The following is a 14472-nucleotide window of genomic DNA, read 5'->3' as shown; positions in this document are numbered from 1 at the left end:
TAAGCTTAGCTTAGCATAAAAACTAGGAGCAGGTGGGAACAGTTAGCCTGGATGTATCTAGAGGTTGGAGTGGTTCCTGCTAACATAACTGCTTGATCTGCTCCTGTTTTCACTGGTTTCAAACCAGGGTGGAGACTGGTCAAACTGGGGATTATCAGTGTTTAATGGATGTTGGTTCAGCTTCAGGGCGCAGAGCCTGGAAATGGGTCAGAACCAGTGAAACCAGGACAGATGGTCGCTCTGTCCAGATAACAACCTGTCCCACAGATAAACCCCTACATTAAAACACCACATATTAATTTTAAACCAGTTTATAAGTGTTTTACCTGATGTTTGCTGTTTCTGGATGCCAGTAGAAGCACAGTCCAAACAAAAGATCAGTTTTAATTTTTAAATGAGTCATTATTGTAAACACAGAAACCTTATTGGGATGAGAAGCCCTTCCTTACATTCAGCTACAGATCTCCTTACCTGCTCTGATAAACCGTTTCTGCGGTCTGAGTCTAAACACACTGTGGTGCTGATGTGTTTGCCTGTGAGGGTTAACCCGGGTTAATGTGGGCCTGGTGGCCCATCAGAAACCGGTTCAGACTCATGCTTGTTTCTTTTTTCCTGTTTTGTTTGTGGCTCAGGAGACAAAAATAAACTCCAACACAAACTGAAGGCATCTGAGGCCTCATCAGCAGGCCTGTTTGTGAGGGCAATTATCATACCTCTGTCCCTCTGTGTGTGTGTGTGTGTGTGTGTGTGTGTGTGTGTGTGTGTGTGTGTGTGTGTGTGTGTGTGTGTGTGTGTGTGTGTGTGTGTGTGCGCCCTCCTTTCACACAGAAACACATGTTAGGCAGGTACGTCAAGTAACGGCACATACCTGGAGCTGGCGCTGAAACCGTTGCTGGGAGTGTTAACTAACGCTGCGTAATAACGCGCTGACACAGGATCAGTTTTTAATCTCCTCACCCCAGATTACATCTTCTAGTTTTAAACTACAAACTTTTACATGAATGGTTCTTATTTCCAGTGTTTTTAAGAAATAAAACTTAACGAAATACAAAGTCCAGGAAGTAGATGTACCGTTTGTTTTCAGAGCGTTTCACGCCCTGACATGCTCAAAGTCCGACACAATCATTAAAAACTGAGTCAAGGGTCTTCGAAACCCGTCCTAAACTCCAGAACACAACCAGTCTGTGCTCATGTTCCGGTTTGAAACCCTGGAGAGGATGTGAAAGTCAATGATTAAAAGCTAACGGTGAGGAGAAGAGGAAGAAAAGGTCGGAGAGAGGGAGACAGAAAGAAAGGGGGATGGTTAGACAGAGAGGGAGAGAGGGTGTAGTCCGTTACTTGTTATCTGATACCAGCGGGGTCTTACAATAAAAACTCTGCCGATGGCAACAAAGGGGATTGTTCTCAGAGAGGTGCACTCCCTTCACATGTCATTTAGATGCAAAGATGCAAACTTCACCCCTGCACTCAGGTGCCAACATGAGATACTGATGTGTCGTATTAAACGCGTTAATATCACCCACTGAGGCCCCCAAATCACCACAGATTACCTCTCACACTCCTGATTAACTCATCAGAAGGAGAACTGCAGAATGAGCCTGCTTCAGTGACAGAGGAGCAAAGCTGCAGAAGGAAGAAAGCTGCAATCTGGGGTTGAAGGTCGGCATGTGAAAAGCAACGGGCCTTCAGAGAGGCCACAGGCCGCAGCGCGCAGAGATATGACAATTAAAGAGGAGATATGATGACTTCTTTAAAAATAAATACATTTTATGTAAGATTGAAAATGTCATGTTTAGATTTTAAAAAGATAACTGTCTCTAAATTTCACAGGAATAGTTTATTTTTCTGTAAATTTAAAGTCAAAGAGGCCAAAAGACTGAGTCTGCCCGTCTCTTCACAGCCCGCTGTGTTTCCCGTTATTCCAGAGCCCCGGACTCAAGCTGCCCCGTTACAATCACCCGACCCGCGCCCCTCCAGACTCACTGACACTCCTTCTTTATCCAAAACAACAAGAAAACTCAAACAACCGCGCGTAAAAGCGCCCCACACGCGTCAGAAACATGTAATAATCCACATCCAGGTCTCTGCTCCTCTTTTTCACACCGACCTGTCTCACTCAGCAGCGGCGTGGACTCACCTGGGATGTAGACGTCGCCTCGTTCATGATCAGGGAGCTCGCTCCAGTTCCGCTTTCCCGGCGAAACGTTCGCCTTCTTCACCAGAAAGGCCCTCGGCATACTCAGGTAGAGGCAACTCCGTCAGTGTGAGGGGAGAAGAAGCTGTTCGACTCCTGAAGGTGAAGTTTCAGCCGCAGGAAAGTCCAAATGTGGCAGAAAATGGAAGGTGTCTGTCCCTCCGCTCCTTCCTCCTCACACCTTTCTGCTCGTTTCGTAAGTCTGATCCGCTTTATCTGCTCCTCTCACACACCTTTCTTCCCCACTGAACTCTCTCAGCTCCCGACACACAAGCGGAGAAAAGGCTTTGTTTGTCCGGACAGGTGAGTCTGCTCAGGTGTGCAGCCCGGACAGGTAAAGCCGAATTACACCTACGGCGCTCTGAAATAACGGGAGTGTGTGTGAGTGTGAGCGGGGGTGGGAGGGAGGAACACGGCAGATTGTATCCTGATCACACACACACACACACAGTCGGCAGAGGTGGGTCAACAGCAGCACAGGTACTCATTTGAAAAGCAGGAAACAGGCGCCAGCGCGCATGCGCGTCAGAAATAACGGTGACAAGCTGGAGCAGCCTGGGTTAGGCCTCCTCCGGAGACCTGTTGGACCGGTTTACCCCTCCCCTCCCTTTCTCCCCATTCCGCTTTAAGGTGTGGACCAATGACAAGAAGACTTTTAGGGGAAAGAGAGTGTGTTAGGGCAGGTACACACACACACACACACACACACACACACACACACACACACACACACACAGACAATGAGAGGCATAAATAACCTGAACAGCTCTGAAACTACATGACCATGACAGCCAACCGCCAACAGGGTGTGTGTTATTATCATTATCATATTTGCTCCACCCAGAGAGAGGAAACCTCCAGAACAGGACCGGCTCAGACCCACCTGGAGCTTTGTCAGGTCGTATTTTTAGACTCAGGTGCTCCTTGGACCAGTTTGAGTTAGAGGTGCTGAGGTGTAACAGGTTTCACAGCTCGTGTGAGGTCAAGAGGGGTGAATGAAGCAGAATAGGGAGTGTTTATTTTTTTACACATCAAACCAATAAAATGTTAATTAAAAAAAAAAAAATATATATATATATATATATATATATATATATATATATATATATATATATATATATATATATATATATATATATATATATATATATATATATATATATATTTGTAGTTTAATAGTCTGTATATACAGTTTTTCTCTGCAATACTTCCATGATTCTATTATTCTTATTGTAATGTTTGCATTTATCACCAGTTGTGGGATGAATAAAGGATTTTATTTGTCAGCAGTTACTAAATGAAATCACTATAAAACTATACGAAGAAATAAAGAGTTGGTCAAAAACAAACAAGCAAATAAATAGTTAAATAAATAAATAAATGTAGAGCAGTTTCTGTCCTCTGTTAAAGCGAGGATAAGAAGTTTTTCTGTCTTCCTGACTGAAAGCAGTCTGTGTTAAAGCTGCTCTAACACACAGCCTGATCAGAAACAAGCAGTTTAAGGTGAGATGCTGCTGATTTAATGTGTCAGAGATTACTGAAGGTCTTAGTGACTAAAGTTAACTTAGTTAACTAAAACGAAACTAAAAACGAAAACTAAAATTTTAAATACATTGCAGTTAACTCAAACTAATAAAAACTAGTAAGGAAAACAAAAACGATAAGTAAACTAAAACTGTATCTTGTGTTCACAAACTAACTGAAACTAAAATTATAGACAAAATGTCCTTAGTTATAGTTTTTGACAATATTAAAAAGTCTTTAGGATTTAAATTATTTAGACACGTTTTCCCAACCAATTTTACGACAGTTTTCGGCAGTTGTCAATGCCGTACAGCACCATCATAGGGGGGTACTGGGACGTGCTTGTTTACTGCACTGACTGGCTGTGCGCTGTGCTGCGACGAAACGTAGTGGAGCAATGAATCAGAGCATCTGTAATAGTGTCATTTCATGTGAGTCTGACTTTATTGTTACAGAGTCCAAATTTCTAACTATCAAAGCTCATATTTTATTGTTTTATAGAATTTATGTTTATATTATTTTTATGTAATGTATGTTAACATTTTTTATATAATTAATGTTTATATTTTTTATATTAAGTTTATATTATTTTCTTGTGTTGAAGGCAGCAGCCAACAGTTCAGTATCAGCATTGACTGAGCAGTGAGCACTATGTTGGACTGGAAAATAAACAGTATGACAAAATATTTACTCGAATCCTGCACCTGGTTGATAAGGTATGAAAAAACTAAAACTAAAACTAAAACTAAGCCTTGTTGCAAAAATCAAAACTAAATAAAAACTAGAAAGCCTGCTCTAAAACTAATTAAAACTAAACTGTCATGGGAAAAAAATGTCAAAACTAACTAAAACTAAACTATAATGACAAATCCAAAACTATTATAACCTTGCTTGGCTCCTGTTGCAGAAGCTCTCTCTTTACTGTTAGTTTTCTTTGCATTAACCACTGTACTACCACTACCACTACTACTACCACTGTTGCCCGTCATTTCTTTTTATATCTCATTTGTTGACTGTTGATGCCAAACTGGTTGTGTCTGCAACCAGTTTTGAGATCCTACATGAAGCCATGGTCACATTGTATACACACAAGATTTCACCTGTCAGCAGCCTGTAGCATGTTGATGCTAACCGGTGCTGGGGCTGGTGTTCTCTGTGAGCTGAGTGGGAGGATGTGAGGACAACATGCTGGTGCTGCGGTGTGTGCTAAAAGAGATGAGATCAACCTGTCCTATTCATCGTTTTTGAGAATGCAGGATCTATCTCCAATAAAATGGATAAGCTAGCCATGCTAACCCAGCAACAGAGGGAATATCAGAAGGCAGAGTAGCATCATGCTAACAGGATCCAGGAGACAGAGACTGAACAGACTGCTGAAGAAGCTCAGTCCTGGACCCTGTGGAGGTGGACACTGGCTGGACAATGATGGACAAGCTGTCATCACTGATGGACATTTTTATTTCTAGCTGACACTTATTTTATTATTGTGTTTATATAATCTTAATGTTTTGCACTTTATTTTTTTTTGTTTAGCTGCTGGGACTCTGAATTTTTTCCTTCAGGGATTAATAAGTACATTCTATTCTATTCTATTCTATTCTATTCTATTCTATTCTATTCTATTCTATTCTATTGTCGCTAGTTCAGCTGATTATTGCTGCGAAGAAGACAAATATCAGCCTGTGAATGTGAGAAACTCTCATTCACAGATCATCCTCCTGCCCCGCTCCTCCAATGCACCTGTCTTTGTAATCCACCACACACACACACACACACACACACACACACACACACACACACACACACACACACACACACACACACTCACAGATTGACACACACAGGATCACAACAACACTTGATTCTTGGTGTTTATGTGGATCCAGGTTTTGGTCTCATGGTTCGGTCTCTGTCAGACCAGGGATGTGTCTCCTGGTCTACAGTCTCTTAGTCCCCGACACCATCACCTGCTTGTTCTGGTTCCATTTGCATGAGCAGACAAACAAACCCTGGCTCACCCAGAAACACGCTTATGCAGCTTCAGCCCTGACCCTGAGCTCAGAGCGGCTCTGAGGGAGCGCTGAGATGGGAGCGGTGCTGAGGCTCAGTGAATGAATGAGCGGTATGCCGCCTGGGCTGTTGGGGAGGTTTGAGCAGAGGAGTCAGCCTCCTCCTTCTTTCTTTCTAGCTCTTCTCTGACTGTCAGTGCTACCCCCTCTCTCCTGACCCTCTCTGCTCTTGGGAACATGTTTCGGGCTTAAACATCTATAAGCACCTGGACACCTTCAAACACCTGACCCCTGCGTCCTCTCTGAATGTTTCATAAGCAGCCTGATCTATTTTAGTCTGTTAGGGATCCACAGTGAGACCAGTCCAACCTGACTGATCGGCTGCTTTAGTTTCTGCAGGCTGCTGTTTTACATGAGGACGCTGTGGGTGGATTATTGTCCTGATGATTGGGACTCTGCTCAGAGCGGTCTCATGAAACCCTCAGCTGATAGGTCCCTCTGTTAAAGTTATCCATGTTCTGGACTGACTGCAGAGCGAGCCCTTCAAAATCAGTCTAGAGTGAGGACCTGGTAAAGAACTGGACCCTATCACTGTTTACAGAAATAAAAGTAGGGCAGACTTCCAAACGGCCAGCAGGGGGCGACTCGACCGGTTGTACAGCTTCAATAATAAGACGTAAGGAGTGAAGCTGCTTGAGCTGATCCTCGGTTCTGTTTGTAAAGTAGAACACATTTATCTTATAAGACCCAGACCTGGACCCCAGACCAATACATAAGACCAAGACCTCACAGATGGAGGCCTCAGGCCTAAGACCCAGGCCTCAGTCCCAGATCCAGGCCTCAGACCCCAGACCCAGGCGACACCCCCCAGGCCTCAGACCCAGACTTTAAACCTCAGACCCAGAGCGGACATTAGACCCTGATCCAGGCCTCAGAACAAAGCCACAGTCCCAGACCTCGGACCCACATTTCAGACCCAGGCTTTGAAACTAATGCTAGATCCAGGCCTCAGACCCAGATCCATGATTCAGAACAAGGCCTCTGACCCGGACCTCAGACACACATCTCAGACCCAGAACTAAGATCCAGAGCCTCGAACCCAGATCAGGGACTGAGACTTAAAACCCCAGACCCAGATCCAGTTAACAGACCCATGTCTTAGTCCCTACCTGACTCAGACCTATGACTCAGATCCTGGCCTCAGAGCCAGACTTCAGACCCAGGCCTCATACTCACATCTCAGACTCAGATCCAGACCTTAGTCCTAGACCTCAGACCCAGAACCTTGAACACAGGCCTTGGGCCCAGGCCTTAGACCCAGGCCTTAGACCCCAGCCTTAGGCCCAGTTTAATAATAATTATAATACAGTTTATTAAAAAGCGCCTTTCAAACACTCAAGGACACTGTACAGGATAAAACAACATTAAATCAGCAAACAGTACAACTGTAAAACCAGCAATATACAACAGTCAGTAATGGATAAGTGGATGAGAGTGGAATAGTCATGGTAAGGAGTAAGCAGTTTGGACCAGGTGGGCAGTTTGAATTCCATCCTATGCTTGACCAAGAGCCAGTGAAGCTGCTGCAGGATGGAGGTGCTGTGAGGAGTGAGGGAGGGGCAGAGGCGGTTGATATTATGGAGGTGGAAGTAAGCGGACCGGGTGATGTTATTTATGTGAAATTGAAAACAGAGGTTGCTGTCAGGGATGACACCCAGACTCTTAACCCGAGGGAAGGGGAAGACTGATGAGCTGTCGATTGTGAGAGAGAAGGTGTCAGCCTTTGGAAGTGTGGATTTAGTGCGGATCAAAAGGAAGGAATTAAAAGGTTTACACAAAACCTTGAAAACAGGCCTTGGATCCAGACCTCGGACCCAGGCCTTAGACTCAGATCCAAGCCTCAGATCCAGGCCTCTTTGTCCTCTCGTTGTTCTGTGACGTGTTTAAGACATGGTCATACGTGGATGCTTTGAAAGGTGGATTAGGACACCACAGTCTTATATTTCGGGTCTATATTTTGTGCTGGGCCAGTTTTCTTTGACCCACATTCTGGTATTTCTGGTCCATGGCTTTAGAGTTGTTAAACCCTCTTTGTGTTTCTCTCCTCAGCCTCTGATGTCATGTTATTAAGTCTGACTGCATATTTGATTTTAATGGCTTTGTTTTCTCGGTGTGGGTGGGAGCACAGGTTGAGCAGCATACCTGTCTGTGTGTTTAAAGCTGCTGTGTGATATGACAGGACCAGACCTTTCAGTCCGGCAGCGGACTCCCTCTGGTGTGCAGTCTCAAACCAAAGCTGCTGTCTGTGGCTGTCAGCTGGTGTCATAAACCTGATGAATGAGAGACAGAGTGTTTAAAGCCCTGACTTATTATTTCAGTGTTAAAATATGATTTAAAGGCTCCTTCAAGATTTTATGTTTGGTCATAAAATAGCGCCAACAGATGCTATCCTGATTTGAAAACCTTATAGTCTTCATCCAAAATCTAAACTTTCTGCCTTCATCAACAGGTCCTGCTCTATTGGAAGGTAATTTATAAACATAATTTCACTCCACCCAACACCCGAATATACACTGCTCAAAAAAATAAAGGGAACACTAAAATAACACATCCCAGACCTGAATGAATGAAATATTCTTATTGAATATTTTGTTCTGTACATAGTTAAATGTGCTGACAACAAAATCACACAAAATATATCAACGGAAATCAAATGTGTTAACCCATGGAGGTCTGGATTTGGAGTCACACTCAAAATTAAAGTGGAAAAACAAACTATAGGCTGATCCAACTTTAATGTTATGTCCTTAAAACAAGTCAGAATGAGGCTCAGTAGTGTGTGTGGCCTCCATGTGCCTGTATGACCTCCCTCTAACACCTGGGCATGCTCCTGATGAGGTGGCGGATGGTCTCCTGAGGGATCTCCTACCAGACCTGGACTAAAGCATCCACCAACTCCTGGACAGTCTGTGGTGTAACGTGGCGTTAGTGGATGGAGCGAGACATGATGTCCTAGATGTGCTCAGTTGGATTCAGGTCTGGAGAACGGGCAGGTCAGTCCATAGCATCAACGCCTTCATCTTACAGGAACTGCTGACACACTCCAGCCACATGAACTCTAACATTGTCTTACATTAGGAAGAACCCAGGACCAACTACACCAGCATATAGTCTCACAAGGGGTCTGAGGATCTCATCTCGTACCTAATGGCAGTCAGGCTACCTCTGGAGAGCACATGGAGGGCTGTGCAACCCCCCAAAGAAAAGCCACCCCACACCATTACTGACCCACTGTCAAAGCGGTCATGGTGGAGGATGTTGCAGACAGCAGAACGTTCTCCACGGCGTCTCCAGACTCTGACACGTCTGTCACATGTGCTCAGTGTGAACCTGCTTTCAGCGGTGAAGAGCACAATCTTGGTGTTCTCTGGCAAATGCCAAACGTCCTGCACAGTGCTGGGCTGTAAGCACAACCCCCACCTGTGGACGTCGGATCCTCATGCCACCCTCATGGAGTCTGTTTCTGACCCTTTGAGTAGACACATGCTCATTTGTGGCCTGCTGGAGCTCATGTTGCAGGGCTCTGCCAGTACTCCTCCTGTTCCTCCCTGCACAAAGGAGGAGGAAGTGGTCCTGCTGCTGGGTCATTGCCCTCCTATGGCCTCCTTTACGTCTCCTGATGTACTGGCCTGTCTCCTGGTAGAGCCTCCGTGCTCTGGACACTACCCTGACAGACACAGCAAACCTTCTTGCCACAGCTCACATTGATGTACCATCCCGGATGAGCTGCTCTACCTGAGCCACTTGTGTGGGTTGTAGACTCCGTCTCATGCTACCACGAGAGTGAAAGCACCACCAGCATTCAGAAGTGACCAAAACATCATCCAGAAAGCTCAGGAACTGAGAAGTGGTCTGTGGTCTCCACCTGCAGAACCACTGCTTTATTGGGGGTGTCTTACTAATAACCTATAATTTCCACCTGTTGTCTATTCCATTTGCACAACAACATGTGAAACTGATTGTCAATCAGTGTTTCTTCCTAAGTGGACAGTTTGATTCCACAGAAGTGTGATTGACTTGGAGTTACACTGTGTTGTATTAGTGTTCAATTTACTGTTTTTGATCAGTCTAGAATAACAGATATCTGTGTATTTACAGGAGTGTTTGAATAAAGAAGTTTGGAAGTTTGCTCAATGGATGAATGATGAAGAGAAGTTATTAAGTTTTGAGCAACTTTGTGAAAATGTTCAACTAATATGAACTTGAAATGATTTTTTTTTAACAAGATCATTAAAGCCATCCCGACCTCCGTGAAAGCAGTGGTTAAGGAAGACATGATCCACTCTGAGGTAATACCTGGACTGAGACAACTCTGCATTCAAGGGACTGATTTAAGTGAGGATAAATGCACAAACAAACTTCTTAGAAAACTTTTTCTACAGCAGCTTTACCCCATTCCAAGTTTTTTTTAAATATATATATATGTATATATATATATATATATATATATATATATATATATATATATATATATATATCCTTCAAGATCACAAGGAAGATAAAATCTGTAAGAAAAGAAGGATTGACTCCCAAAGCGAAGGAATTAGATTTAAAAATTTGAAATGAATTTTTTCCCACAAAATAAGTAATTTATAACTGAGATGAATAACTGCACTTCTGAGATATTGAAAATTTGGATCGTTTATTTTTTTAAAGTTAAGAGCCCAGTGCAGTCTGGACTGATGTGTTTGTTTGCAATTGTCAGAGGAAGATATTGAGTTCGGTATTTTTGTTTCAGAAAGCTCTCCGAACTTGGAGCCTGTCATTAATTCTTTGATTTTACTCTGGAAAAATGTTTTCCAGAGATGCAGGTACTTAAAAAACTAAGCCCACTTGATTTATTGGAATAATGAATTAAGACTCATAGGCAAATCCTTTAAATGCGTGAAAGATAAGAAAGCCATGAAGCTATATTCATTTCTGAATGACTTTAATTTGCTTTATGTTAAATTTGCTTGTTTTTTCTTGTATTTATACCAGTTTAAGTTAAATTGTATGGCCTCTTTTACTTTCACTCTATGTTCTGCTGCTATTTCATTACACTTTAGGCTGAAATGTTTCTTTACTTATGATTGATTTTGCTCAACCTGAAATTTGTTTGTATAATTTGATGTTGATCTATGCCTTTTTGTTTATATTGATATAAAGTTCAACACAAATAAAATAATAAAAAAAAAACTTTCCTGCCAAATAAAACTGCTCTTAATACAGTTCTTGAAACCAACCAGGAGTTTTCCAGAACAATATTCAAATGTACACTGTTATATCTTAATTCTAATCTTTTTCAAACATCAGAGGGAACTGGAGAGTGATGTGGAAACCAGTATCTCTGATTATCAGTTGACAAAGATACTTGAAAACGTTCATCCAACATCTTCCTGTGCAAAGCCTCATACAGGTTAAGAGTGAACTCCACCTTCATATGTCTGTCAGGTCAAACTTCCAGTGATCTTTTCTGAGATCAATCCAACTCTGTGACAGATGCAAACAGGCCCCTCCCAGTCTGTATGACACATCATGGTTATTAGTGATGTGTCATGATCAAACGATGCGGCTCACAGAGCCGATGCTTTGTAGTGAATCAGGAGAGCCGACTCCCATCGAGTGAGAGCCGGCTTCCAACCATTTTCCTTTTTTTCACGCAGGCCCTGTTTAGACAACAATGTTTAACCCCAAACTTTAAAAAAATGCTTGATAAAAAACACAAAAACGCTGAGGGACTAAAAGACGCTGTAGTGAGCATGGCAGGCCTGTAGTTGGCGCTATAACTGTCTTGTCCAGAAGCAGCTTTTGGTAGATCTCCTCTGAAGTAGAGTTGGGCTGATCATCTGGTGTACTGGGGAAAACTAAGAGCGGAATTGGAGCAACATATGCTCATTTTGTTAAAGACAGTCAGCAGATTCAGCAGTACAACAATGCAGCACAGCATGGCAGACCAGGGTTGGACTGTTATATGTGATTGTGCGAAACGGAGCGTGGCGTCAGCGTTTGAAGTCAGCATACTTTGGTTTCACCCTAGAACTGTTGTCATGTAAACAGCCCTCAGTCGCACTGCTGTGCTCTTGACAGGACTCAGTTATGATTGACAGCAAATCACATGTGAGGATATAGGATCATGCCCCTCTCTGTGGCAGCAGAGGGACACTCAGGGGCTGTTTATAGACAACAGTTTTAAGGTGAAACGCAAAAGAGTTGTTGCGTTTCAGCTGCTCGTTAACATGGAAACAGCCTTTTAGCTGACCTAAAATGCTAACTCCTAAAAGCGGGTTCCAGAGAGGATTTTTCCTGAAACATTGCTGCCACCATCGCAGTGTAAACAGTAAGCTGGAGTTTTCAGTGGAAACGCTGACGTCACACTCAACTCCCCGCATACAACAGTCCAACAGTCACGTTGTTACGATCGTCATGGTCCACCGTGTTGCGCTTGTGCTGCTCAGACTGCTGAATCTGCTCGCTGTCTTTATACAAAATGAGCATCTGTTGCTCCACTTTTGAACCTAATATTCACCAATACACCAGATGATCGGTCCAACTCTACTTCAGTGGAGAACTACCAAAAGCTGCTTCTGAACATGACAGTTATAGCTCCACCTACAGGCCTGCCATGCTCACTACAGCATCTTTTGGTCCCTCAGTGTTTTTAGTGTAAACACAGATTTTCCCCCTGCATTTTGGGGTTTTGGGATGAAACGTTGTTACGTGAACGGGGCCTCAGTCAGGTATTAGATCCTGCCCCCACTCAGCAAGTGAGACAGCAGATGGCGCTGAGGAGGAGAGTGTGCTTATACACCTGCAAAAAAAGCACCACCTGGCTGCTGTTTAGAGACATTGCACTGTTTGAATGCTGGGTTAGGGTTTCTGTGCAGTGTTTTATGTGTAAAAAGTTTGATTGAAATATGAAACAGAAGTGACAATCCCTACTTTTTGTGACAGAACAAATGCACATGATGAGGGAATTATGAGGCATCTCATAAAAACGCTGCAGGCAAAAGGCTTTATCGAAACACAGATCATTCATATTTGCCAGCTTACACAAAAACATTAGGCTACAGAGAGTAAAAGTCAGGAGCTGTGAGGAAGCCAAAAGAGTCAACTCTTCTTTGGGAGTCGAGCCAAAAGAACCAGCTCTCTAAAAAGAGCTGAACTTCTCATCACTGATGATCATGTCCAAGCCTTACACCCTACTGTTCAGCTATGTTTAAAGCATTCATTTAGATTCCAGGTGAAATTATTGAACCATGTCCACGTCTTGGTCTTTTTGGTGTGCTATCAGGTGTAGTAACTCTTTCTTTGCTTAGCCTCTGTGGTGAGGTGTCTCATTCTTACAAACTGGAAGAGTGATCCACCTCCAATCTGTGGATCTGTGAGATCATACAGTCTCTTAGAATAGAAAAGTTTTCTTTTCTTTCACAACTGTCTGATTGTTAACTATGTTTAGTTTAGTCTAGCTATCCCAACTTGTTCAGGCATATTTTTTTTCTAATAATTAATCTATTTCAACTCAATTTAAACTTTTGTCATCACAGTAACAATAACTGTTAGGTTACAGTTCACGAAGGCATTCTGGGTACAACTTGAAAGCTGTAACTCTACTAACAGCAGCGGAAATGTCGTGACGTAGGCGTTTTAAATACCTTCATTGTCAAGTCGACATGATTTGTTTGGACAGAGATTTTCCAAGCTGAAATGTATTCTTAAGTTTAGACAATGTCCTCTTATAAGTGTTATCTCAACAACTTCAGTAACTTTTGTCACACCCACTGAATAATGTTTTATGAATAACAATTGTGCAAAATCCCATTGAACAGAGAACAGAGGGAACAGACAGAGCAGGTCAGTCCGGTTTTACCGTCAGTCTATAAGTCCTATAATGGAACAATACGGTGACACCTTTCTATATGTGATTCAATTACAGGTGAAGGAGGAATCGACATAAAGACATTTACCTCCAGACATTCTCCTTTAACACACCCAGAAGGCTTCAAATAAAAACAGTAGTCATTTAAGCTTTTATTTCTGATCACTGAATCAAACACCTAAATTTAAAAAAACAAAACATTTACTTCATGCTGCTTACTGCTTGTCTTACATGTATGTAATGTCAATAGCGTTTTATGTTTCCTTTTTAATACAGATTATGGTCATGTTTCACTGCAGGGTGTTGTTCACAGTCTCACTGAAAAAAAAAAAAAAAAATCTTCCACACATTTTTTGCTATGTTTGGTTTGATGTGATTTGGTGTGTTTTTTTTTAAAGGTCTGGTCTATTCTAAAATCTGACCAAGGAGGACATGGAAATGAACTCTTATCTAACTCTGGCATATTATATATACAGAAATGGTGATTATTTTGCACTGTCCCTGTAAAATAGATAAATAAATAGATAAATAAATAAATAAACAATTTTACTCTGCCATGAGGATTTCAAGAAAAGATTTCTTTTGTTTTGTTTTTCAAATGTACCAGATAATAGCCTAAATTTCAGAGAAAAAGATTAAGGATATTGTGAATATTAATGTTCTCAAATTTGAGGTCTAACCTGCCCGGTGTTCAATGTTTAAGGTTTTTAGTATGGAGGACCAAAACTGCCAGAAATGAAAATAAATAAAAGTGTAAATAATAATAATAATAATAATAATAATAATAATAATAATAATAATAATAATAACAATTTTATATATATATA

General features: G+C 42.2%; 1 protein-coding gene across 1 annotated transcript in view; it reads right to left on the bottom strand.

Moving 5' to 3' along the window:
- Positions 1–2763, bottom strand: part of ovol1a (ovo-like zinc finger 1a) — a 6951-nt gene extending 4188 nt beyond the window's left edge. The window contains exon 1 of the mRNA XM_074662064.1: positions 2138–2763. Within this exon, the coding sequence (XP_074518165.1) occupies positions 2138–2237 (100 nt within the window). The 5' untranslated portion in view covers positions 2238–2763. The remainder of the gene's footprint in view (positions 1–2137) is intronic.
- Positions 2764–14472: the final 11709 nt, after the last annotated feature.

The sequence above is a fragment of the Halichoeres trimaculatus genome, unplaced genomic scaffold, assembly GCF_033239565.1.
Source record: "Halichoeres trimaculatus isolate MK-OKI-2021-1 unplaced genomic scaffold, fHalTri1.1 fHalTri1_scaffold_22, whole genome shotgun sequence".
Lineage (NCBI taxonomy): Eukaryota > Metazoa > Chordata > Actinopteri > Labriformes > Labridae > Halichoeres > Halichoeres trimaculatus.
The sequence above is the reverse complement of the archived record's forward strand: the minus strand, read 5'-3'. Positions and strand labels throughout refer to the sequence as shown.